We start from the raw sequence: 26,562 nt of genomic DNA on the forward strand, positions 1-26,562 counted from the left end.
ATCAGATATTAAAACAGCAAAGTCATAAAATGTACAAGGGATATTTATATAACTTACTACAGAAGCAAAAAATGTGCACAATTAGGTTACGTCAATCAAAGTATAGTGATCTGCAGATTAACTCTAACTAGCAACCTAATTTAAAATATGTCAAAAAAAAAAACAGAACTCATGCACATGAATGCTAGCACACAAGCAGGCACAAGCACAAAATTAAAGTTTAAAACTGTAAATCATGAAAATAGTAACCCATGGACCGCAACTGTTTTGTGCATGTTCTGAAGACAGAACAAGTAACCCTGCAATCAAAAAATGCCTCGAGTACCTTTATTGACCGTGATTGACCACGGTCAATAAAGGTACTCGAGGCGTCAAATGATCTCTAAAACCAGTACTGAAACCAGGCAACCCAAACCTGCAACATATTTAGAGTCACTAAGTTCATATGACTGATTTGGCAGCTGATCTGAATATGCACCATTAGAGGGGCCTGATTTTGGTTGGCTAAGTCAATATCATAACAGATAGCATGTACAGAATGTTAGTATTATTAGCCACTTATTATAGATGTTACGATGAAATTGTGAGGACTTATGCGTACGGGCGGCAAATGATCTGAACAGCTCGAACTAGGCCCAGTTTCAGCTCAGAAAAGCTTGGTTTAGGCTTGATTCCAAAATAAACAAACCAAGCTTGAACCAGCAAACTAAGCTCAAAAGTATTTTCAAGCCCACGGCCAAAAATAGACCGAGCTCCATTAGGATTGGCTCAAGTAGGCTCGAAAATATATGATATATAATACAAGGTCTTAAAAATAGGTACCAAATCCCATATCATTTTTCCATCAGAACAATATGGTACCAGTATGGTACCTATACCAATGGTACGTACTCAAACTAACAAATTCAAAAAAATGGAAAATACCGATATGCACCAGTATCATACCACTTGGATGCATTGGTACGGACCGATGCATACTAGCATCAAAGGTTTCGACATCTCGGCACCCATACTTCCTCCCTCTCCCTCCCTCCCTCCCTCTCTCTTCCTCTATCCCCTTCTCCCTCTCCCCTGCCCTCACCGGTTTCTCGGATCAAGGGGTAGAATCGTGCCAATTAGCCCCAGTATGGCTCAATACGCTCCGAACCAGATGGTTTGGTATGCCCAGAACCAGATGGTTCAAGATAGTGCAATACAGTGAACCTTGGGCAATAGTTTCGCCGATCACCTTTGAAATTAAATTTGGATTAAGGGCTAGATTATCAGCTACTCAAGCCATGAATGCTATATGACGTTATCTAAGCTGGTAATACCCAATCCACCATTAGCCTTGTGTTCACACACAATATCCCAAGACAGCAAGTGAAGCTTCCTTTGATTAGTTGTATGACCCCATAAAAAGGATCGAATTATCTTTTCCATCTTTTTCTAAGGATTGAAGAGGTACAGCTAAATTAGAAAGAACATTGAGAGGTGTGGAGCAGGGGATAGACTTGAACAAAGTATTCCTACCAGCAAAGGATAGTTCATGACATTTCTCTCTCTCCAGTCCGAAACAGCATTCTGAAGTTGTCGAGGGAGCATTTCAAATCACAAGATAAACATATAGGGGAGAGTGGGCATCCTTGTTGAAGCCCAAGAAAAGATGTAAGAATCACCATAAACAATGACAGAGAAGCTATGATTTATAATTCATCCCAATATCCTTTTAATAAATTGACTAAAATTTTTAACTGATGCAAGAATCACCATAATCGGTTTTAACTGATTGACTAAAATTTTTGCTACCAATTTATAGGCCATGTTGCACAAACTTATCGGTCTATAGTCCTTTGGCTCCCAAGGGTTGCTTATTATAGGGATCAAGGTGATAAAGGTAAATTTCCAAGTCTTTGTCATTTGACCCAAAGTGAAAACTTTCTTGATAGCAGCAACCACATCAGCTTTGACAATATCCCAGAAACTCTTAAAGAAAAGAGGCTGGAAACCATCGAGACATGGAGCCCTCTCAAAAGGGAATTCTCTCAGTGTTCTCAATCTCTCCTTCTGTAATTGGAGCAATCAATGAGTTATTCTCCTTTGCAGTAAGCACATTTAGGATTGATGGGAGCTCTAACTGCACCAGAGACATTGAAGATTCCATTTTTCCAAGAATGGGTTCACAGAATATCCCTGATTTCAGAATCAACTTCACAAACCACACCATCAGTCCAAGCCAGTCAGGTGAATTGTCTCCTCCTTATGATAGTAGACCTGTGGAAAAAACTAGTATCCACATCCCTTCTCTGAGCCCTCTAATTCAAGATTACTGTCTCCATAAAACTTCTAGCTGACGAAGCACTTTATGATAATCCGGCAGAGTCTCGACTCTCGAGCATACATTGGTTCATTCTGGAGTAGACCACCATCCAAAAGTTCCTTAGTTTAAAGATGAAGCAAGTGTTGTTCTAATTGCTCAGTTTTCCTGAATATATTTCCAGTAATAGTGCTGTTCCACCTCCTTAGAGCTTTCTTGGTCATTCGAAGAATATAAACCTTAACAGCATTAGAGTGGTGACATTGATAGTGCCACACTTGCCTTACAACGTCCCAAATACCCTCACAAGACAACCAAAATTTTTCAAAATGAAAAGGATTAGGCCTTCGAGTTATGATAGAAATTGTTTTATTTAAAATAGCACAATGGTTAGAACTAGCTCTAAGGGAATGACAGACCTATGCCTCAAGATATAGGTTGATCCAGCAAGTTGTGGCAATGGCACAATCAAGCCATTTCCAAACTCTGGCCGGGCCATGACGATTGTTACACCATGCAAAGACAGGCCCTGGATGTCCAAGATCAACTAATCCATTGTTGCATAATGACTCTTGAAATTCCCTAATGTTCTCAATCCTCCTCGCCCCCCCCCCCCCCCCCCCCCCAACCCCTCTTCTCAGTGCTACCCAGGATACAATTGAAGTCTCCAACTATTAATATAGGCAAGCCCAGGGACATGACACCTTCAGACATCTGCCATACAGCTCTACATTCAGTCTTGTTAGTCCTAGAATATGTCTTTCCAAATATCCACAACTAGGAGTTAAGTAAAGAAATCATACCATAAGCTTCTTTCTTATTGCTACTAGAAAACAATCTCAATAAGATTGCTTCCAGACTACAAGACTACCACCTGAAAGGCCTTCCAAGGAAATTGCAAACATTTCCCATTGATTTCCTAGAAATCTACAAACTCTAAGGATAGAATCCCCTGAAATTCTAGTTTTAACATATATCTAGATCATGGTTCCTAATTAACTGCTTAACTAAATTAAAAAAGCAAGGTTTGGTCATGGCTCTAGTCAAGGTTAGCCGAACAGTGCCGAATTGGCTGGTTCTAAGCGTGCTAAACCGGAACAGTCAATTAGCGGCACAGTTCATGGCTTCGGTTTGGTTTATCAAAGCTCGCCTCAGTCCCTACTTCGCTTCGCCCCTTTCAACACTCCCTTATGTCAAAACTGTAACAACCCAAGACCTCACCCAAAATGGCTAGCCGAAAGATATTATTTGGATTTTTTGATCCTATATAAGTACTCAAGATCTACCCAGCGAATAACCGATGTAGGACTAAACACACGCCCGCACGAGTCCTCACATACTCCCACCATTCAAACCCTAACGTCCTCGTCGGGCTAGGGGTTCAAATCCATTCAAATCTAATCACAAACACTGCGATCGGCCCGTGGTCAGCCCCAATGGATCCGTGTTGTAGTGCCCCCTAGTCTACATAGGTTATGGGCTAGGTCCGCTCTGATACCATTTGTAACAACCTAGGACCTCACTCAAAATGGCTAGCCGGAAGGTATTATTTGAGTTTTTTGATCCTATATATGTACCCAAGATCTACCCAACGAATAACCGATGTGCGACTAAACACGCACCCGCACGGATCCTTACACTCTCCCCATTCAAGCTCTGATGTCCTTGTTAGGCTAAAGGTTCAAATTCATTCATAATCTAATCACAAACACCACGATCGGTCCGTGGTCAGCTCCAATTGATCAGTGCTGCAGTGTCCCCTAGCCCACATAGGTTATGGGTCGGATCTGCTTTAATACCATTTGTAACTCAGGACCTCACCCAAAATGGCTAGCCGGAAGGTATTATTTGGATTTCTTAATTCTGTATAAGTACCCAAGATCTGCCCAGCAAATAACTGATGTGCGACTAAACACACGCCCGCATGGATACTCACATACTTTTTTCGTTTAAGCCCTGACGTACTCGTCAGGCTAAGAGTTCAAATCAATTCAAATTTAATCACAAACACCACGATCGGCTCGTGGTCAGCTCCAATAGATTCGTACTGCAGTGTCTCCTAGTCCACATAGGCCATAGGCCGGATCCGCTCTGATACCATTTGTAACAACTCAGGACCTCACCCAAAATGGCTAACCAGAAGGTATTATTTGGGTTTCTTGATCCTATATAAGTACCCAAGATCTACCCAGCGAATAACCGATGTGAGACTAAACACACACCCGCATGGGTCCTAATCCTGAAGCCCTCTGTCCCCAACTAGTTCAACGACGATGTCGTACAATAATGAAAATGATGTACAACAATGATGATGACAAGGTCCCCGGCCAAGTAAGTCTCTCGCTCCCTCTCTCTCTCCCTCTCTTTCCCTTAATCGATGATGACGATGATGGTTGTTCAAGCTCTCCCTCTCTCTCAACCTCTCTCTCGCCCATTCCTTCATCCCTCTCTCTCCCTCTCCCTCTCTCCCCTTCTCTCCCCCCTCAACGATGACGACAAGAGCTATTCAAGCCCCCTCTCTTTCTTGGACACTCTCCCTCTCCCTCTCCCTCTTTCTTCCTCTCTCTCTCTCTTCCTCTCCCCCTCCCTCTCTAACTCTCCCTATTTCGATACACTCCGGTACAAACCCATACCGTACCAAATCAGTCACTGGCTAGTACGACTTTGGTACCTGTTCGGCAAACCTTGGTTCTAAGATCTCAAAATATAGCTTTTAGTTAACCTTTTTGGGTAAAAGTCCTAGGTCATTACAAAGTCTTGATTCCACGTTGCCGTAGACAAAACAACCCTTTTTCTTTTCCCTACATTTTTTATCCTTCTCTCTTATTTCTCATATCTTCCTTTTGTTGAAGATTGATACCTTGACAATTGATATGGTGTCAGGGCATGTTTGAAGGAATCATGCGTTCAAAGAATAATCTCTGGATCCCCAATTTATTTAGTGCTTCCTAGGAAAAGAAATTCTGTTGTGCCCAAACAAAACTCGTCTTTTGTATTATGTGGGATCTCTATGAGTCCCACTAAAGGTCATTTGTGTTTCCGATAACCCTCTTTCTTGATGGAAGAACATGATGATCTCAAGAGAGTGCTACTTGGTGAATTGATGATTGTTGTTCGTCGGACCTTATATGTGAGATGAAGCTAATGAAGCTAGTTGTCTTTGAACTATAGGATAATTAGATTGATTCATCTGTTACTACAGATGTGGTGGAAATATTCTAGCCGTTGTCTTTTTACTGTAGAAATAAGCAACTAATGTGTTCTTTTGGTTAGTTTTTCATTATTATCCCTAGTGAAATATTTTCTTGCAAATATCTTGCTGCATTTTATAATTTCTATTGGATGTTGCTATCATGGAAGAAAGATCATCCCACGATTCCAGCAATGATAACAATTTGAGCAATGATGCATCTAGTGGCCAAGGAGATAGTTGTGGATATGGCATGACGGTTTATGACTCAACCCCAAGGAAATCTTTGATTCACTGTTGAGTCCTAATTCATTCATGTTACATAGGATAGGGACCAACTAGTATGAGTCTCAGTACCGGTTCGACGAATCTTGATTGAATATATATTCATATATAAATACTATAATTTTTCTACAATTCAATTTAGTTATCAAAAAGACATCAAAACAATGTCAAACTTACAAATTAAACAACCAAAATCATCAAAATCATAGCTTGGAATAAAAAAAAAAAGAGGACAAAAAATTGAAAAAAATAAAGAAAATGATATACCAGTCATCTGACCAATATGCCAGTCTGTACCGTATGTTAGTACGATACCGAACTGTACCCTATCAATAGCCGATCGATATGAGTCACAGTACCGGTTCAACAAACCTTGATTATGGGAATTATAAAGAAGACTAACCACCTTGAAATACACAAGGAGTTGCAATAATTTATGGAATCCCAAAATTTAGTGTAACACATAAAGCCATCCTAAAGACCAAAAATAGGAGAAAAAACTGCTCGAAATCATTAACTTTTGTGCAACATGGAATTACGGTATGGACAAAGAATTAATAATTAAAATAACTGAAGAATATATGCAGATAAAATAAAAGCTAGAACTTGATTTAGAATGTAAAAGGAAAGGAAGATGATAAAACAAATCTGATAAGACGAAAACTAGCAGTGTTTGCTTTATAAGAACCACCAAATGTTTCTCAACTTCACAGACAAAAAGGTTACAACACTAGATGAAGGCAACAAAGGGAATGCTTGCATCAATATCCCAGAACTCAAAACATGTCCCATCTTGGAAAATACATTGACATTGGAGACCAGGAATGTCCATCGAGAATAGGGTATCGCATAGAACCATGAGGCAGAAACTAGAAAGTTACAAAACATGAAATATTATGTAAGTAATAAGACATACTTTAATTGCAATTTTCAGATATGTTTCTACCTTATATTAAAATCAATACGTAATAATTCCCCATCTGCACTCTTGTCAACGACAACAGATGTTGATGTGTTCACTGATAAATAATTGCTCATCGCCTGAAAATCAAAAATTCCATAAGTCCCTCTGAAACTCGTCATAGCAAGATCAATTATATTGTTGAAGGAATTTCCAGTTGAGTTTAAAAAAATAATGAAAATAGTTATAATATATATTGCAACCAATATGCATTAACTACGAGAAGAATCATAAGCAAAATTACACTACATTAATATCCTAATTATCTAAAAGGAAGAAAAAAAAAAGGAAGAAAGGAAGGAAAATGACCCACCATTCCAAATAGAAACATCATAGAGAATGCTGCTATGATAGATAATCCTGCACCAGCAAGTGATGCCTCTGTCAAATCTCTAGGTATTTTCCTGTAGTTAACAAATGGATGTGAATGTTTTTGCAAATTTGCATAGAAAACAAAGAATCAGCTGCAGGGGATATAACTTCATATAACTGCAACACATAAGCTTATAGAATATAGCATTATATATCATTTTTTGAAATAATACGATATTGAACAAAGATATAAAAAGTATGTGTTTATACACATATAGATGCAAGCACATGGGCATGCAGGCACAGACATAAAGATGTATGTGTGTACATATCAATACAGATACAAACACATGCACATATATGCATACAGGCACACTTATTGATGCACAAGCATACATCTATATGTATGTATGTTTCTATATTCTGCAGAATTATGATCCATCATATCTGGAATCGCATCCAACTTTGCATGCTAAAAAAAACTTAAGCATCTGCTTATCTGCAAGTTGGCAAGCAGAAGAGAAGCGTAAGCATTTGCTATGCCTGATGGGAGAAAAACTACAAGCAGAAAGACTTTGAACGAAAATTCGCATGTTTAGATCTGATGGACATCGCTTACTGTTCTATCAGTTATTTTTTCAACTTATGATTAAATGATAATATTCCAATTAAAATTTATTTAAAGACCTGTTTTATGTTAGAATAATATAATATTTTTGTGTGACCATTTCATATGATATAAGCACTAGGCATCAAATTGTACAAATTGCACCTTCTGTCTTTATAAAAACTTTATGATTTTCCATATATCATGTTGTGTCTTTATTTTAATTGTTGGACTTGACAAACCTTTACATCGTTTTCTTACAGAAAGCAATCTCATTCTATTATATAAACTTATAAAGAAAGAACACATAGTTAGAAAGCCCAAAATTGGGGTTGATCAGCATGATGTGTAAGGTCCCTTGAACTTTGAAATTCCACATTGTAACTTAGCCAGAAATTTTTCATAGCTTGTCCGTTATGCTGCACCTTGAACACCAGCCAAGCAATCCTTGAGACAACTCAAGGTGCCTAAACTCCTAGATATGCCTTCAGCCCTTTTCGGAGCCCAATATATGCTTAATAATCACATCAAACAAGCCTTCCTTTCTCCATCAAGACAAGGTTTGCTATAGAGCACGTATCTAACTCAAGCAAGCTCCACAAAAGCATTGAGCATAAATTCATAATAAGTTATCAACCAAATGTCAGTAATATGTGAACAAATATCAAATTCCTGGTGAAGGCAATAGGTAACAGAGTTTCCTCCAAGAAACAAACATCGTTTATTGGTTATCCAAGAGGTTGGAAGTCTCGAACAATAAGGAGGTGGCTTTGTTCTTTGTAGAATATTTTAGAATATCTTTGGTACATGTGACAATACTTCAATAGATGTTATTTAGGAGGATAGTTATGATAATTTGATTTGCAACATCCTTTTCTCTTGATTCCAGGATTCAATGTTATGTGGCAAGGTTGGATACTTTCTTTGATCTACTCAAACAAAGAGATTGTTCTTCTTAAGAAGAAAACTGAAAATTGGATTCCTTTTTTATGAGATCTTGCAAGGTGATCCACTCTCTCCTTGTCTCATATCTGGGCTATCGACCACCTAAACAGGATTTCAGATCTTGCAACTATGAGAATTCAACTAAAAGTTTAGAAGGCCATTTAGGTGGAATTATAAAACCTCAGTGTCAATGATAATTTACTGTTCTGCTCAAAGGAACAGGCTCAAGACAAAATTTCAAGTTTGTCTGATGTGGCTTTGAGATCCAATCTAGTCTCGAGATAAACTTATGTAAAGGCTTGATTATTTATTTCCAAAATAATGAAAAGTAAGGATATTTCGTTTTCAATCTGCTCCATTATATATGGGAATCTTTGTCGACCACATGTCTAAGACTTTCACACTCCATCTAATTTGTAGAGTGGATAGGAGACCTCTTATCAACAAAATTGACACTTAGCTCAAGGATTGGAAGGATGAGTTGTTAAATTTTGAAGGAAGACTCTTTTTGTCAACACTATGTTGCAAGCACTCCTCACCTGTCCTCTCAGTTTTTACCATCCCCAATTGATATTGCGAAGTATAAAGATACTACGTAATATTCCTTTGGAAAGAAGATTTCTGCCTCCAAATTCATGTCTTGTCAACAAGAAAGTTGTCCCTAAGACCAAGAAAGAAGGGGAACTAGGAGTAAGGAATCTTAATGATTTCGGCTAGGCATTGCCCACTGTATGGAGTTGGAGACTTGTACTTACCTAGAAGGCCAGAAGCTTGTAGTTCTTTGACATTACTACAGAAGACAAGGTTTGTTAGAGTCCTACAAGGGTGGGAGGCTCGAGCATCACTAATCTGTTGTGGAATTGTAAAAGCTACAGTCACACACCATTCTAGTCGAGGATAAGAAGAATATCAGTGTCAATGATAATTTACTGTTCTGCTCAAAGGAACAGGCTCAAGACAAAATTTAAAGTTTGTCTGATGTGGCTTTGAGATCCAATCTAGTCTCAAGATAAACTTATGTAAAGGCTTGATTATTTATTTCCAAAATAATGAAAAGTAAGGATATTTCGTTTTCAATCTGCTCCATTATATATGGGAATCTTTGTCGACCACATGTCTAAGACTTTCACACTCCATCTAATTTGTAGAGTGGATAGGAGACCTCTTATCAACAAAATTGACACTTAGCTCAAGGATTGGAAGGATGAGTTGTTATATTTTGAAGGAAGATTCTTTTTGTCAACACTATGTTGCAAGCACTCCTCACCTGTCCTCTCAATTTTTACCATCCCCAATTGATATTGCGAAGTATATAGATACTACGTAATATTCCTTTGGAAAGAAGATTTCTGCCTCCAAATTCATGTCTTGTCAACAAGAAAGTTGTCCCTAAGACCAAGAAAGAAGGGGAACTAGGAGTAAGGAATCTTAAGGATTTCGGCTAGGCATTGCCCACTGTATGGAGTTGGAGACTTGTACTTACCTAGAAGGCCAGAAGCTTGTAGTTCTTTGACATTACTACAGAAGACAAGGTTTGTTAGAGTCCTACAAGGGTGGGAGGCTCGAGCATCACTAATCTGTTGTGGAATTGTAAAAGCTACAGTCACACACCATTCTAGTCGAGGATAAGAAGAATATCAAATAATCTCAAAAGAGTGGAGAGATGCCACTTCCCCCTTGGGATTGTTCGCTAGTTCTGCCAACACAAAGGTGACTCTACTGCAATGAATAGGACACCCTGTCTAATGAATAGAAAATGAGGAGTTCTCTTCCTTCTAATGGACATCTTGCCTCAGAGCTTCTATCGTCCTCCAATACGCTTCAGAATATTTTCTTGTATTCCTTGCATGATCATCCAAAGTAGAGACAAGATGCCCCTAGAGACTTCTCCTTAAACTATTTTACAAGCACCTAAATGGTGGTAGACTAGTCTATCCCGTAGTCCCTACCACCCAAAGGTGTTCAATCCCATATATTTGCTCACCGATATCAGTAAGAAAAAGTTTAATAGTGGAAGGTTTTGAGCAAGGAGGTTTCAGTTTAATAGTGGAAGGTTTTGAGCAAGGAGGTTTCTCATGTTACCCCTTAAGCCCTTCCCCATAAAACTCATTGATCATACTCTTTGTACTGTTGCTTCACTCATCAAATTTGGAAGTGAATACTTAAAGATATCTTGGTTGCAAAGTGAATTGGAAATGTTATACCGATATGGATGGATTAGAGGATAAGAAAAATCTCAAATAATCTTGGAGGACCTAGAACTACTTGGCCAGAAACTTGGGTAACTTGAAAATGCCAAAACTCCAGAACCTTCACCAAGAAGTCTAGTTTCTTTCTTTAGTTCTTCCTCATGATTTAGTGTTAATCATTAACAGGGAGGTGCTAGTCTCGAAGAAAAGAATGGATGTTAACACCTAACTAAAGGCAATGTTCTTTAATCACTTGCCTTTTGTTATTTTTTTATTTCTTTTTCTTCTTCTTTCCTTCCTTCATCTCTAATCCCTACAGGGATCTCTTTCTATTCGTTTTTTTATTTATTATCTTAACAAATTGCATAGGTTCCCCCTCTTTCTTCAAATTATTTAGGGGAAAAAAAAGAAAACTTCTTGGTCATAGTTTAAACTCATGAAATCAAGTAACAACCCTCAAAAATACCTCTAAACCAACACCTTTTAGCTTAACCACACTACTTCAAGGTCCAATCATAAATATTGGCTCCTGAAGCCAGTAAGCAATATACCTCTTGGATGCCTAATCTACTATTTAGGACTACACACTACATCAAATACTTCATTTTACCAACCATCACTTCATGACATCATTACACTTACACACACCATTTGCTCGTGCTTAGTAAATCTTATAACCAATCTTTGCCTATAAAGTCACCCTCTTATACACCCATCCTCCACATCATTCCATGTATACAACTCTTATCAAGCGCATGATAGATGTAAAAAGATTATGTTAGTCCTTTGACTCTTACATGTTCCATTTGCCCTAACAATCTGATTTCCACTAAATAGCAATTTTGTTCCTTTCCAAAATCTTTTAATCCCTCACATCTACCAGCAGGCTCAAAGAACTTACAGTTCTAGGGAAAAAGTTTCTAGCCTTTAATGAACGAATCTCTGCACCACAGTTCCAGCTCACCCAAGGAAATCTTTGATATTTAAACTCATCTAGTTAAAGCACTACAAGTGGCTACATAGGAACCATTGAAGATCAACAATGCTCTTCCTCAGCACCTGGACCAATATGTGGTCAAATCTCTACATATCTGAATCATTTTTCCGAGAAAAACCAACTCATAGCCATTAGTTAAACCCATTATAAAGGATTCCAAGATAATTTTGGTCAAGTTGACATTATAAACTGAACCATGTCTTTGTACAAGAGAAAAAAAAGGTGGTCTTTCTAACATCTTCATCCATAATCATGAAAATAAACCTATTGAATGTGCAAATCCAAGGCAACCTTCAGACCTTAAAAGACTAATACTCAACTTAAAGACCTTTCCTATCTAAACCTATTATAACATCATAATTAACTATAATCATCAACCCATCTTTTACCTTTATTGTTAGGACAATACCTTAAGCTAAACCTCCTTTAAATCCACAACAAGGCCAGTGAAGCAACATAAGCTTTAACCTGACGTTCTAGAAGATTTACCATTTTACCACTTGTTCTACAAAACAAATTTCTCTCAATGCTATTTGGAAAAGAACACAGAAACCACATTCGAGCACTCTGCATCTCCCTCCGAACAATGTACAAGGTCCTATTGCTTTTCTTCTTTGGCTAGAAATTTACCTTTGCCACTCCAGCTTTGAACTGTTAGTTTATCAGAAATCATTAGCTTAAATCATAAGTCCACATAGAAATACCAGGAAAAAGCAGAAAAATTATAAACAAAAATACTACAAGTTCACTAAAATACATTATCAACAGAAAGAATTACAAATTCGTACCAAAAAATTTTTGTAAAATACCCACTCAAAATCATAGTTCTCTGAGACTCATCAAACCAAGCAGGTCAAGAAAAACCGAACATTATACTTTTTTTTATTCTCTAGAATGTTTAAGAAGTATGTGTTTAATCTGGTGAGTACACTGATTACTTCATCACTAACAACATTCTACATAGTGGATTTTCAAAAGTCAGGCATGCCCACAGTTTCCTTCCTTGAACGGATGGATGTCAATTCAGCATCATACAGAAAGACTTGAACATCAATGTAATATTGAAATCATGTTCCCCTCACCTTTGACAAAGAACATGAAGAAAGTTTCTAGCAGAAAACTGTTAAACAAACACATAATATTAATGCTATATATCTAAAGAAAGTTTATTTTTATTCTTTCATTCTGTTTCCATAGTTATGGAAGGTACAACCATTGCCACAGAATTTGTGCATGCGAAATATCTTGAGTTTGAAATTTACAACTATCGTACAACTGTTGGATGAAGTCATGAATTACCTTCTTAGTTCTTTCAGGAGAACATTTTCCGTTGCAAGAGAAGTAGCCACAAGAAAATGCTTTGTGGTGCCCGTTATGCATATGAAAGTTCATTAGGCCCACAATCATTAACTTGGCAAATCTACAATCAACTGATCTGCCATACTTGGCAACAAATCCACAAGTTGCACTAATTCCATATTGCCACATGGCAAGAGAATTGTTAGTGTGCACTAACGGGAGCCGCACAGCATTACTCTAGCCACAATCTACTAAAAAACTAATTCAAAATGTGAAATGACATGAAAATGGAATCGCTTTTGACCACTCCCAACCAATTCCTCTTTGCCTACCTCTATTATTTTCAAACCCCTTAACTTGAATCCAAAACTGGTTCTCCTTCGCATATTCACAGCTTCATACATTCCCAACTGGAATTCAACCAAGCGGACTGCTTTCTAGATTCATAAATTCCAAACTGAAAACCTTAATATCGTCGAGTCCAAACTTTAATCCAACCAGACAGATCAGACGAAACTCTAATTCTCTCCGTTCGCAACCATAATTTCCCAACCTCAAGACAAACACCAACATTAACAAAAAAAATAATCACGAGATCCGCGCAGAGCCCATCGCAACATCATTTCAACCCAAACCCATCGATAGTCCACGAGAAACCGAGGAAGAAGTGAGACCTTTCAGATAAGCGAGAGAACTGGTACAATATTTGGAAGAAAAACAGAGATCTGACCTATAAAAGTCGACCGATTTGAGCTTGCTCGGGGAGATCATTGTTCCAAATTGCGACGAGAGAGAAAGAGGCGGACCGAGAGAGAGAGAGTCTGTTGGGGTGGATGCATGGCAAATTGGAAGTGAGATTCGGTGCTTATATAGCTCTCCTTGAATGGATGAATATAGTGAGATACGTTCCCTTAAAATCCTAGGTTTTCAACGCCCAAAAAATACACTCTTGAAAGAGACTAGCATGACTTGCCCCCCATTGAGTGTGAGGTACAAAGAGGTGCCACATAGGAAAGGGTTCCTGCTTGTGTAATTTGTTAGTAATTGAGCATTCTATCTTAGAAGTTCATATGGTGTATTTATTTGCATGGTAGTACTTGTTGCTTTTGTTTGCATGTCCAGTGCGGTATACAACATGTTATCGATATGGTGCAAGTTGGGCTAGGTTCGGTGGTTTGATATATATCTAAGGCCTTCTATTTTTATGATTAGCTCCCAAAAACAAATGGAAACTTAAACCGGATTACATTGTGGGCTTGTAAGTTGTGATAAACTAACATAGATGTCGATCCAGCTTAAGCCTATCTGGCTTTTCTTTCTTTTTCTTTTTTTTTGCTTTGAATCTGGCTTTTCTTTTGGGTTAAAATCATCCCTGCTGGGGTTGGGTTCAGATTTGGGGGGCCGAGATGATTCCTCGATTGAGTTGGGTTAGTGTTGGGCGTGTTGTTGGTCACGTTGGTTCGAGTTGCTTCTCGGTCCAACCCAAGCCACCCAAGTTTCCTCCCTCTAATAGAAGGATCGCATGCATTTGACCTACAGTAAAACATGATACGGGCTAGGTTAAGCTTCACCTAGCTTTTTGCAACTGTAACCTAAGCTCAAGAACACTTATAACCTGGCACAACCGGCCTTATGTATCCCTGTTTGTAGCATTTGGTTGGCCAAACGTTTGTGCTCCACTCTGTTGTACCAATGGTGATGAGATTTATACTTTAAGAATGGAGCTACTATGTATCATGAGCACTACGTATCCTACAGGTTTCAATTTTCCAATCGGTCTCTATCCCATCTGCTGAGCTTCCTGGGGATTGGGAAGGCCTGAAAACTGCTCTAAAGCAATTGAATCTCACTGCTAGATGGTTGGAACAAAGCTCTTCTGATAGAAATAAGACGCATTCCGTACCCTGTCATCCAAGCTTAACATGAATCGACTTCAATTTTTCCAGCCCACTTATATTCACGGGAAAGGAGACAAGTTTGGCCAATTGGCTAGTAGTCCACGCCACATGCGGAGTTAGCGCTGTTACTACAATTTGATTGTACGTCGTTTTCTTATAAATGCTCTCGTTGAAATCGCCTAAAGGTGTTTTTCCGTTTTACCAAATAATAATAATTAAAAAAAGGCAGACCAGTTTGGAATTGCTTCGTAAGGAGGAACCTAACTCCTTTCTTCTGTATGACAACAACAAAAAAAAAAGGAAAGAAAGAAAGAAAAGAAAACAAAAGAGATCCACAATATATTTACAAAAAAGTTGCCACAATGCATTTGACCCAAGGTCAACTAGAAATGCAACTTGAGACAAGGTTGGGTTGCAAGTTTTGGGCGTTTGTGAACATTTTGGGACTGCATCTTGGACACAAGTTTTGCGCACGTCTTTCTCTACGTCTCACGTGTGAATTATTTTCCATATTTTCAATAGGGGGGCCACTTTTGCCATGGTCCTCTTTACCCAACTCAATCCACCAAACTAGCCCAATGTTTTCATGGGTTGGGTACGTATCACGCATCTTCAAAGCACCAGTTAGGTCGTATACCGATTTGAGACTGTTAACCCATTGAAAACAACAAATCAAGGGAATATGAGCTATTGGTTCGTTGCTTGATGGTTTTCTTCGTTATCGGAATTGATGGGAAGAGAATATTGAGAACCATTCGGAGGACCACCTATGAGAAAAAGAGACGGAGTTGCCTATATCTCTTCATGATATACTGTTTTTTAATTTTTTTAGTTATATTCGTACACGTTATGTATGAAACTTCCATTTTCAGCATAAAAAAAAACATGATGAACAGCTTGTGTTGGCAAAAAAAAAAAGTAGTCCAAAGTATCGGCTTCTTGTTCCTTCAACGCAAAATACAGACAATTTGCAAGAATATTTCTTCATGTAGTTATTTACCCTGCACGCTCTCTTTTCAGGACAAACGGATGATTCTTGTGAAATGAAAGAAGTAATTTGACATTATTTACTTCTTTACCTCCCTTTGCAAAAAAAGTTATGGTATGATTTTTTAAAAAATTGGAATCTTATAGTTTCTGTCAGTAAGGTGATGACTGCTATGAGGAAATGGATTGATAATCTTCACACAGAAGTAAAGTTAGCGTAATTTGCCAGCTTGAAACAATTCATGGATTAAGAATATACAACTGAGTCCCCATTTGGCATTGCTATAGGTAGGAGTGCTTTTTATGTAGAGAACTTTGGACAGTAGGACTTCAGCTAGTTGAGCTTTTAACAAAATGCTATTTGGTGTTCGGTGGCTATATTTCTAAAGTGTTATAAAACTTTAACATATATTTGATAATCAAATTAAGAAAGTGATTTTTATATCGACGAATGATAATAAAGGATATTACATAGTACTTTCAGTTGCCTAAATGCTATTAAGTTTGCTATTACAAAGTATTCTTAATTTAAAAGTTGTTTATTTTGATATTGAATCTAAATAATATGATAAATAATATTTTTTTAAAAAAATATTATAAAAATAAAATATTTTATATTTTATAATATTATTTTGATATAATAGTATGATATTATTATTTCAAAGCACTCTATGATAATATTATTATAGTATAGTGATATTATATTATTGTAACATTATTATTTTAAAAAACAGAATATTATTTAATCTAAATTTAATTTAATTTATATTATTATTATTATTATATAATTGTTTTTATATTGTACTATCAAAAGTTACTATGAAGTACTATTATTTTATAAATTATTTTTTATTAATATAAAAAATTTATTCCTGAGACTCAAATCCAGACCTCTTATCTAAGAAAAATTGCTTTACAATGCATCTCAAATAGAGTTTTTGCTTAAAAGCTTCAAATTGCAGATTTTTTCCAACTTTTGGAGAAATTAGAAAGTTATTTCAAAAATTTTACCAAACACGTTAAATTTATCCTAAAAAGCTTTTGGCCCTCTAAAAAGTACTTTTTGGCCCTCCGCAAAGAGTACCAAATGGTACCTTAATATGCTAGAAATAGACTCATAGTATTTACTATTGAACTATTCAACAATTTGTTCATGTTTCTAGAAGAAATTTAATTGAGTTCCTTTACCTAACAAATTTACCCCCAACACACAAAAGTTAAGCATGCAAAACGTTTTTCTAATGGCCATGATAATAATGCACTGTACCATATATGAAGTTATGTAATATGATGATTTTATAGAATAGAAAATGATTAATTTGTCTTTTATGCTTGAACTCTTTCTTCAAAATATTCTCTATGCATTTTTTCTCTTAGCACATAAGTTATGGCGCCCGTTAGGAACCCGCCCATGCCGCAGAAAAATTTCAAAAATTTCAGATGCAGCGGAAGAGGCATGCGCGGGATCAACCGTTCATCGCATGAACGTTGTTTAAAACCGTTCGTAGATAGATAAGGATTAAAAACTTTTTAAAAACATTAGAAGATCAGATCTTCACCTTGTGCGGGTAGATGATCACCGCAAACTGATGATCGTGGTTTTGGATGAAGGTTCGCTTGAAGCCGTTCAAGTGCCCGGCCTCTACGGGTATCCACACGAAGCAGGAACCGATCCAAGTTTTCTATCTCCCCGGGGTGCTAGCTCCCTTGTAGAGATAACTTTTGATGGCTGATGTCCTCCCTCTTAATCAACCCTTGATTGTGCTTGGGAGGAGGAAGAAGAAGGATGAAGAGATGAAGAGGATCAAAGCCCTTGGCAGCCTTCTTCTCTTCTCATGCGTTGAAGCCAAGGAAGAAGCCCAAGAGGAGGGAGACGCCTCCTCTTCTTTTCTCTTGCTGTTGGCGGCTGAAACAAAGGGAAAAAGGGTGGCCACGGCTAGAGAGGAGAGGGCTTTCACATAATTAGGTCAGCCCCCAAAAGCCTCCTTTAAATAACATGTGGAGCTCCTAACTTTTAGGAGCTCCCTTGAAATTATTCCAAGAGGGGCGCCGGCCCCTCTTGTTTGCCGCACCAAGGAATCAAAGGAGGAGGGGCGTGATCCCCTCCTTTTTGTGATGCCCTAATCCTACTCAAAGGAGGATTAGGTGTCCCTCTTATGGCTTAGTCCTAATCCAATTAGGTCTTAACCAAATCATGAATCAATTGGGTTCAATCTATGCTTGTCCTAATCCAATTAGAACTTGAATGGACCATGACTCAATTGAACTCTTCAATCCTAACCCAATTAGGAGTCATTTTGATTCATTAGATTAATAATTAATTAGGACTTAAGAAAACCTAATCCAATTAGGACTTATTTAATTTTAGTCCTAATCCAATTAGGACTTTAATTTGAATCCGAAGTCCTAATCTGATTAGGACTCTAGGAATCCTACTCCAAGTAGGAATCCAATTTTAATTCAAAACTCCTAATCTAATTAGGATTGTAGGAATCCTACTCCAAGTAGGAATCCCAGTCCTACTCCAATTAGGATTTTCAGTCCTAATCCAATTAGGACTCTAGAAATCCTACTCGAAGTAGGATTTGTATTTAAGTCCAATTAATTAATTTCATTGTTCCTTCTTCAACTGAATATCAATCGAATTGATTACTTGTGATTCCTAATCACGATTCAACCATCGAATCGGTCAATACTTCTAGTGTGTGTGACCCCATAGGTTCTATTCTGACTGGTAGTGAGATATATTGTGATCTCTATCACAATATCATTGAAAACTCCTTTCAATGGATTGGAACGATTCCAACTCTACTCATTAGGGTTAATCGATCATCGAGATAATCCCTGTGAGTCCCACCATCCACTAGTGACACCTAGCAGCATGTAGTGGCTACCCAGCAGAATAGAATGATGAACCTCTAGGTGCAGTTATCATGTGATACAGTCCTTCTATCGTGGATCCCTACAGGACGGAGGTCATGGATAACTCGTCAAACCCCTTCGTCTGTCATATGTCAAGATTTATTCGACTTAAGTTCGAGAGCGGAGAACTCTTTCTCTACTGTGCAATCTGCCCCGGCCGAGGTCTTACGAACTCAGTCTTATAAATCACATAGGATCTCTCCTTATCTATCAAGGTCGATAGATTCCTTATAGGTGCATACCCTACTCTTACAGTGAACCTATTGCAGCCAATCTACACTGCATGGATCCATATGGCTAGAGATCATGTATATGTGCAGTCAAACTACAATAACCTCACTGTGAGTAGCCGAAGCAACGCAGGTCAAAGGATCAGTCACACTACTGCAACATCAAGCAAGTCACTGACGAGTGGATAGACATCCAAGTGACTTCTTATCTTGGTCACGCTCAGTACCCTTGTTCTTAACAAGCACCTGCACTATTACTTCAGTGTCGCCACACTGTGGACTCGAGTCTCGTCCATCCATAAGGAAAGCAATGTGTGCACTGATCTCATCGGATCGATCACCGTCCTCGTGATGATCCATCGATCAGGAGCGTTTAGAAATTAATCACTAATGATACATGGCTCAAATTCTCAACTCTTGAGAATGTGCATCATCATCTTATTAATTCCTTGGACGATTCATAGACACAATAACAATATGAATGAAAAAGATGCCTTTCATTTATTCAATAATAAATAGTCAAGTACAAATTATGTCCCTAGAATTAACAATGTGTCAGCCAGATTGGCTTCTAGGGCATACATGTAACAGCGCCTTGGTGTTTTTTCTTATCATTCTCTTCAAAGATACAATAGCTTTTGAAAGGTCACGATTTTCTTATTGTTCTGACTCAAGAATAAACTGCACATAAACAAAGTGTTAACCAAGCTAGAATTCTTGGCTAAGAAATGAGGTCAATCTCTTGTCAAAAATCAAACTAAAATAGTAAAGCCTTTTTTTTCTCATTGCCCTTTCTCAAGAACTATCTAGTTTAGACCAGATCTAAGCATTAACTAGATAGGTCAGGGCAATTTATGAAGTATCAAAGACCCTGAACCGAGTTTGGATCCACCCAACCTTGGGCCTAAAATAGTCAACTTTACTCTTGCCTAGTCCTTTTTCCACTAAGGATGTAGAAAACAAGTGGCCTCTTGCATCAACTTGAAGAAAATGAGCTAAGGCGGATGAGGGAATTGTGATGTCTAGCTAATCTCACCTTGAGGAGAGATCGCCAATTTTGCAAGGTGGTTGTGAGGACCCGTGCAGGCGTGTGTTTAGTCCAATATCGGTTATTTGCTGGGTAGATCTTGGATACTTATACAGGATTAAGGAACCCAAATAATACCTTCCGGCTAGCCATGTTGGATAAGGTCCTAGGTTGTTACAAATGGTATCAGAGCGAACCCGGCCTATAACCTATGTGGACTAGGGGACACTGCAGCACGAATCCATTGGGGCTGAATATGGGCCAATCGTGGTGTTTGTGATTAGATTTGAATGGATTTGAACCCTTAGCCTGACGAGGACGTCAGGGCTTGAACTGGGGGGAGTATGTGAGGACCCGTGCGAGCGTGTGTTTAGTCCACATCGGTTATTCGCTAGGTAGATCTTGGGTATTTATACAGGATCAAGAAACCCAAAAAGTAACTTCCGGCTAGCCATTTTGGGTGAGATCCTGAAGTTGTTACAAATGGTATCAGAGCGGACCCGACCCATAATCTATGTGGACTAGGGGACACTGCAGCACGGATCTATTGGGGCTGACCACGAACCGATCGTGCAGTTTGTGATTAGATTTCAATGGATTTGAACCCTTAGCCTGACGAGGACGTCAGGGCTTGAATGGGGGGAGTATGTGAGGATCCGTGCGGGCGTGTGTTTAGTCCCATATCAATTATTTGCTGGGTAGATCTTGGGTACTTATACAGAATTAAGGAATCCAAATAATACCTTCCGGCTAGCCATTTCGGGTAAGGTGTTGGGTTATTACAAATGGTATCAAGTGGACCCGGCCTATAACTTATGTGGATTAGGAAACACTGCAGCACGGATCCATTGGGGCTGATCACGGGCCAATCGTGGTATTTGTGATTAGATTTGAATGGATTTAAACCCTTAGCCTGACGAGGACGTCAGGGCCTTGAACAGGGGTGGTATGTAGGACCCGTGCGGACGTGTGTTTAGTCCCACATCGGTTATTCGCTGGGTAAATCTTGGGTATTTATACAGGATCAAGGAACCCAAAAAGTAACTTTCTGGCTAGCCATTTTGGTTAGCTTGGATGATGGTATTTTAGACCGCTCACCTGATCTTTGGTATCGATCGTCATGGATGACACATCCTAATATTTAATATGTGAGGACCCGTGCGGGCGTGTGTTTAGTCCCATATCGGTTATTTGCTCGGTAGATCTTGGGTACTTATACAGAATTAAGAAAATCCAAATAATACCTTCCGGCTAGCCATTTTGGGGTAAGGTCTTGGGCTGTTACAAATGGTATCAGAGCGAATCCGGCCTATAACCTATGTGGACTAGGGGACACTGCAGCACGGATCCATTGGGGCTGATCACGGGCCAATCGTGGTGTTTGTGATTAGATTTGAATAGATTTAAACCCTTAGCCTGACAAGGACGTCAGAGCTTGAACGAGGGGAGCATGTGAGGATTCGTGCGAGCATGTGTTTAGTCCCATATCGGTTATTCGCTGGGTAGATCTTGGGTACATATACAGGATCAGAAAACTTAAATAATACCTTCCGGCTAAACCATTTGGGTGAGGTCCTGGGTTGTTACAGTGGTCTACTACTTGACTGGCTTCATTGTAGACATTGAACACATGCGAAGTATGTATAGTAGATCATAATGATCTGATGCTAAAATAACCCAGCCACCAAGAGCTTCCAGATTAATATTAATTATGGAAAAATGTCATCACAATGAAATCATTGGCAATATATAGATCAAATGTTAATTATTGGGGATCTTTTTCTAGAATGTTATAAATCTCTTAATAAAAATTTATTATTTTATCTTTAATATTTTAATTAATGGCTTTCTTCATACATTGAATAAATAAATTATGTTTGGATCTTACCCAATTCAAGGCATGCTATGGAAGGTGCTTCCTTTAGAGTAGAATTCGTTCGGCCCAAAGTGCAAATAGTTGATGGCAGTGTAGTCCCAAGATATAGTGGCTCACCTCGTGTTCTCCTTGAAGTGCCTAACAAAGGAGAATCAAGGCTTGAACCCCAAACTAGTTAAATCTAGATGCACTAAAAATCAGCAAAATAAGTTGAAAAAAAAATCTCTCTCTCAATCCTCTTTTTAAGTTGTTGCCCAAAGAGACAACCCAAGAGGAAGGATGAATTAGGTTTTAATTAATTATTGACAAATTAAAACTTAATGAGTAATTAATTAAACTTATTACAAACCGATTAAATAGATTACTAGATGTAGTGAATGGAGAGAGTGGAAGAGACAATCAATCAATGCAAACACAAGAGATTTTATTGTGGTTCGGAGCCAACTCTTGCTCCTACGTCCACTCTCCAAGTCGTACTTGGGAGTTCACTATAATCCCTAGGATTACAGCCGGTTGTTTTACAAGTTCACAAACCAACTTGTTATTTTTGCGAGATCACAACGAACTCGGTCGGTTTTCACAGGCTCACCCACTAGAACCACCCGATTGTTTTTTCGAGATCACAATCAAACCCTTATACCGTTGGTTTACTTTGGCTCACCAACTAACCTTAACAACCCTTGATTCAATCCCCTGATTGAACCAAGTAAGAAACACAGTTTGGGAAAGGATACAAGGAAAGCTTCTTAAAAAAACAAATATGAATCAATATGAATAGAGTAGAGTTAGAAGCCCTCAAACAGATTTCAAAAGAGAAAGAAGGAGCTTCTCGAACTCCGAGTCTCCTCTTTGAGTGCACTCAGAAGAAGAGCTTTGAATGCGAAGAAAGAGCTTCTAGGAATGAATTGAATGCGTTTCTTCCTTCTTTTTGCTTGTCTTTTCTCTCAATGGACTCTTGGTAGTTGGAAATCCCTTAATGCACAGATGGAGTAACTCTCTTGTTGTCTACTACTGTTTACTCTGGCTATTTAAACAGTCCCTTTTGAAAAATAGCTGTTAGACCACTGATTTGTGGCCGTTCTGCACAGTCTGCACCTTCTAACAATGTATCCGTTGGGGTTGGAGTCGACTCGCTCGATCTGAAGTCGACTCGGCTGTTGCTGGAGTCGACTCATGCTTTAGTGGAGACGACTCGCTCACTGTTCAGGATTCAAATTAAAGTGTCGTTCCAACCTGGAGTCGACTCGATCCAAGCTGGAGTTGTCTCGCTAAGATCTGAAGATGACTCGGCATTTTGGAGACGGCTCGTTCTCAGGATTTCAGAGATCTATTTTCTGCATTCTCTCTTGAGTCGACTCGGATCCTCTTGAAGTCGACTCGGCTCTCAGAGCCCGAAAAAACCGATCCTTTGTCTGTTGATCTGAGCTGCCTCGGAGTCGACTCGCACTTTGTTGGGGTCGACTCGGCTGACTTGGGGTCGACTCTGGAATTCTCGGAGTCGACTCGTTCTCAGGGTCACTGAGTTTGGTTCTCTGCCTTTCAGTCCGCTTTTCTCTGAGAGTCGACTCTGGCATGATTAGGAGTCGACTCGCCAAACGTTGGAGTCGACTCGCATCCTTCTGGAGTCGACTCGATGACAGAGTCCAGAAAACACCTCTCTGTCTTTCTGTCTGTGACTCCTTGGAGTCGACTCGTGGCCATCGGGAGTCGACTCGGCAAGCATAGGAGTCGACTCGAAACCATTTGGAGTCGACTCGCTGACCGGATCTGAAAACCATCTTTCTGTCTTTCTTTCTGTTCTCAGTTAAAGTCGACCTCGTAGAGTATCGAAGTCGACTCGAGTTGGTGCTGGAAACTCTGAACCATTTGGAGTCGACTCGGCTCTTTCGGAGTCGACTCGAGAATCAGCCCTTGGTTCAAATAGGATTCAATACTTGTCCAACTTATTTTGAAACCTAAGCTTGAGGCACTTAATTGAAAATATACAAATATATGCCTGAAGTACTAGATTGAATTCATAAGTATAACATAAGATATACTCAAATGCTTTGAGCTCATCAAAATCAAATAGGGGTTTAATCAATCACTCTACAATCTCCCCCTTTTTGATGATGACAAACATTGAGTATTGTAAAGTGAATTGCTCAGACATGAATTGACTTGTAGTAGAGTTTCAAAATGAATTCAAATGTCTAATCATTTAGCGTATCCAAAATTGAAAGGTATGAGTCAGTAAACTTTGAAATTAAGGCTCTCTCTTTCATTTGGAATTATATAAGCCTTCAAAGCATACACTCAATTGTTTGGCTTATATTTTTTCAATTTAAATTGTTTATTATTTTGATTCTCCCCCTCAATATTTGCATTCTCTTTTGTTCGAACTTTGTTCAGATTTTTTATTAAATTTCTTTTGATTAGAGAGGAAAAAATCTGACAAATTGTTCTTTAATATGATTCAACTAATCTCCGAATATTTCTTGAATAAATTCTGGAGATTACTCCTTGAGGAGCCCCAACAGAGAAATAATTAGCCTCGAGATATTGAATCTACTAAGAACAAATTACATTGAACAAATTACATTTTTGCTTAAGAATGTTTCATTTAAACATTTGTTTATATCCTTTTACATTTTTCTTCCCCTTTTTGTCATCACATCAAAAAGCACATAAAGAGATAATAAGTCAAATTGCACAGATATTTGAAGGAAAATCTCTATTCATTATAGTAAGTACAAAAATGAATACAATCAAGGGACTGTACATCACAAAAAAAGTGAAATACACTAGGGTTTCTTAGTAGTGGAGGATGTGGCTCCCGTACTCAGTCTAGTATGTCGCATGACCAAGCTAATCCCTCATATACATTTTCTAGTTGTTCGATGATCTCCGAGGTGGCCCTAAATTGTATCTGAGTGAGCTGGGTCATATTCTCCTGAATAGTGTCAAGCTTGAAGAATAAGGCATTTGCAAGCCTTTCCGCACCTTGACTCTGGCTGCCCATTTCTTTTCTGATGCTGTCTCGCATCTTCCTCGTGACTTCTTTTATGACGCTAAGGCTCCAATATTGACCTTGGACTAAGCTCCTTATGTTGGACATTTCCTCCTTAAGGTCTGCTATCATCATGGCTACTGCTGCTGTGGAGGAAATAATGTCAGTGGAGGGTGTGCTGTGTGAACCTCTCAGCTTCCTCACTATGTCACCTCTCAGCTTCCTCACTATGTCATCTCTCATCTCCCGGAGCTGCTCAGTGCTGATCCTGACTTCTAGGGGCTGCTGAGGTGGTGGACCTGTAGATGGTCCAGCTGAAGTGGATGGTTTAGTTGGGAATGAGGGACCAGAAGTGGATGGGAAGGTAGAAGGATCTGTGAAGTGGTCCTGATCATGATCAGAGCTAGGGAAATGATGAGTAGTGGGGTCAGATGGTGTGGATGCGGATGTTTTCCTAACCCAGACACCCTCCACCTTGTGGAAACCCATTCGGTGGAGAGTTCCCTCACCCAAGTGGTCAGTGTATCGGAGGGAGCGATGGTGTTCTCCCTCAGGGATAGGGACTTCTAACTCCCTAAAGATGAGTGTAAATAGCACACCGTAGGGAAGACTCAACCTATATTTGTCTAGGGGTTCATAGATATATCTATAGATGAGTTTGGGAAAGTTCAGGGGGATGTCCTGTAGAATGTGGAACATCAAGCCTAGGTCTCTCTCAGAAATGAAGTCAAACCTCCCAGTCTTAGGAAAGAGAGTCCTAGATAAGATACTTAGGAGGAGTCGCATTTCAGCTAAAAGCTGATTTGCAAACACCTCCTCTATAGAGAATTGAGGTGGGCTCCCTAAGATGGTCGTAAGGGCCTCAGTCCTATCAGATGGATGTGTGGGAGCAATCCCCTCTTGGGAGAGATGGAGGATTCGAGCAATGAAGTCCTCCAAAAAAAAAATAGGGACACCTGCTACAGTCCCTTGGATACCACCGCCACCCCCGTGTGACGGTCTCGTAAAATTTTCTAACTAACCCTGGGTATGTAGGGAGGTCAAGTGAACAAAAGTACTCTAAGCCCTGGCCCTAAGACGATGCCCTAAGGTGAACCCTTCCCGGGAGAGGAAGTTAAAGTTGACTTTTCTTCCGGTAAAGACAGCCCTCCCGGCGTATGGACGCGAGGGAACCGGCCTAGGCGGAGAAAAATCGGAGGTGTTGGCCTCACGGGTTCGTTCCATGCCTTGGACCATCTGTCGGCGCCGCTCGCGGTGAGAGATCTCTTCCGGCTCGGGACAACGGCTTTCTTAGGCATTTTGACCTAAAACCGAGGGAAGGACAAGAGAAAATGGAAGAAAATGCGAGAGAAAGGGCCAAAAATGGGTCGGGATGATGTAGGAGACGACTCTAGGGCTTTTGAACAGTGGCAGCTGAAAATAGAAGTGGAGAAAAGGACATTTCACTTAGGGTTAAAAGTCGGATTTCCGATATCGAGTCGACTCCGGTAAGTCGCGAGTCGACTCGACCTCGAGTCGACTCCTAAATATGCGCGAGTCGACTCCTCCACGA

General features: G+C 39.2%; 1 protein-coding gene across 1 annotated transcript in view; it reads right to left on the bottom strand.

Moving 5' to 3' along the window:
• LOC103723925 (protein disulfide isomerase-like 5-4) overlaps positions 1-13,955 on the bottom strand; it is a 75,648-nt gene extending 61,693 nt beyond the window's left edge. Inside the window, exons 1-3 of the mRNA XM_008815023.4 lie at positions 13,812-13,955; positions 7,046-7,136; positions 6,718-6,812 (exon numbers count right to left, since the gene is read on the bottom strand). Of these exons, the coding sequence (XP_008813245.1) occupies positions 6,718-6,812; positions 7,046-7,136; positions 13,812-13,852 (227 nt within the window). The 5' untranslated portion in view covers positions 13,853-13,955. The remainder of the gene's footprint in view (positions 1-6,717; positions 6,813-7,045; positions 7,137-13,811) is intronic.
• Between the last annotated feature and the right edge of the window lie 12,607 nt (positions 13,956-26,562).

This window comes from Phoenix dactylifera, unplaced genomic scaffold (assembly GCF_009389715.1).
Source record: "Phoenix dactylifera cultivar Barhee BC4 unplaced genomic scaffold, palm_55x_up_171113_PBpolish2nd_filt_p 000100F, whole genome shotgun sequence".
Lineage (NCBI taxonomy): Eukaryota > Viridiplantae > Streptophyta > Magnoliopsida > Arecales > Arecaceae > Phoenix > Phoenix dactylifera.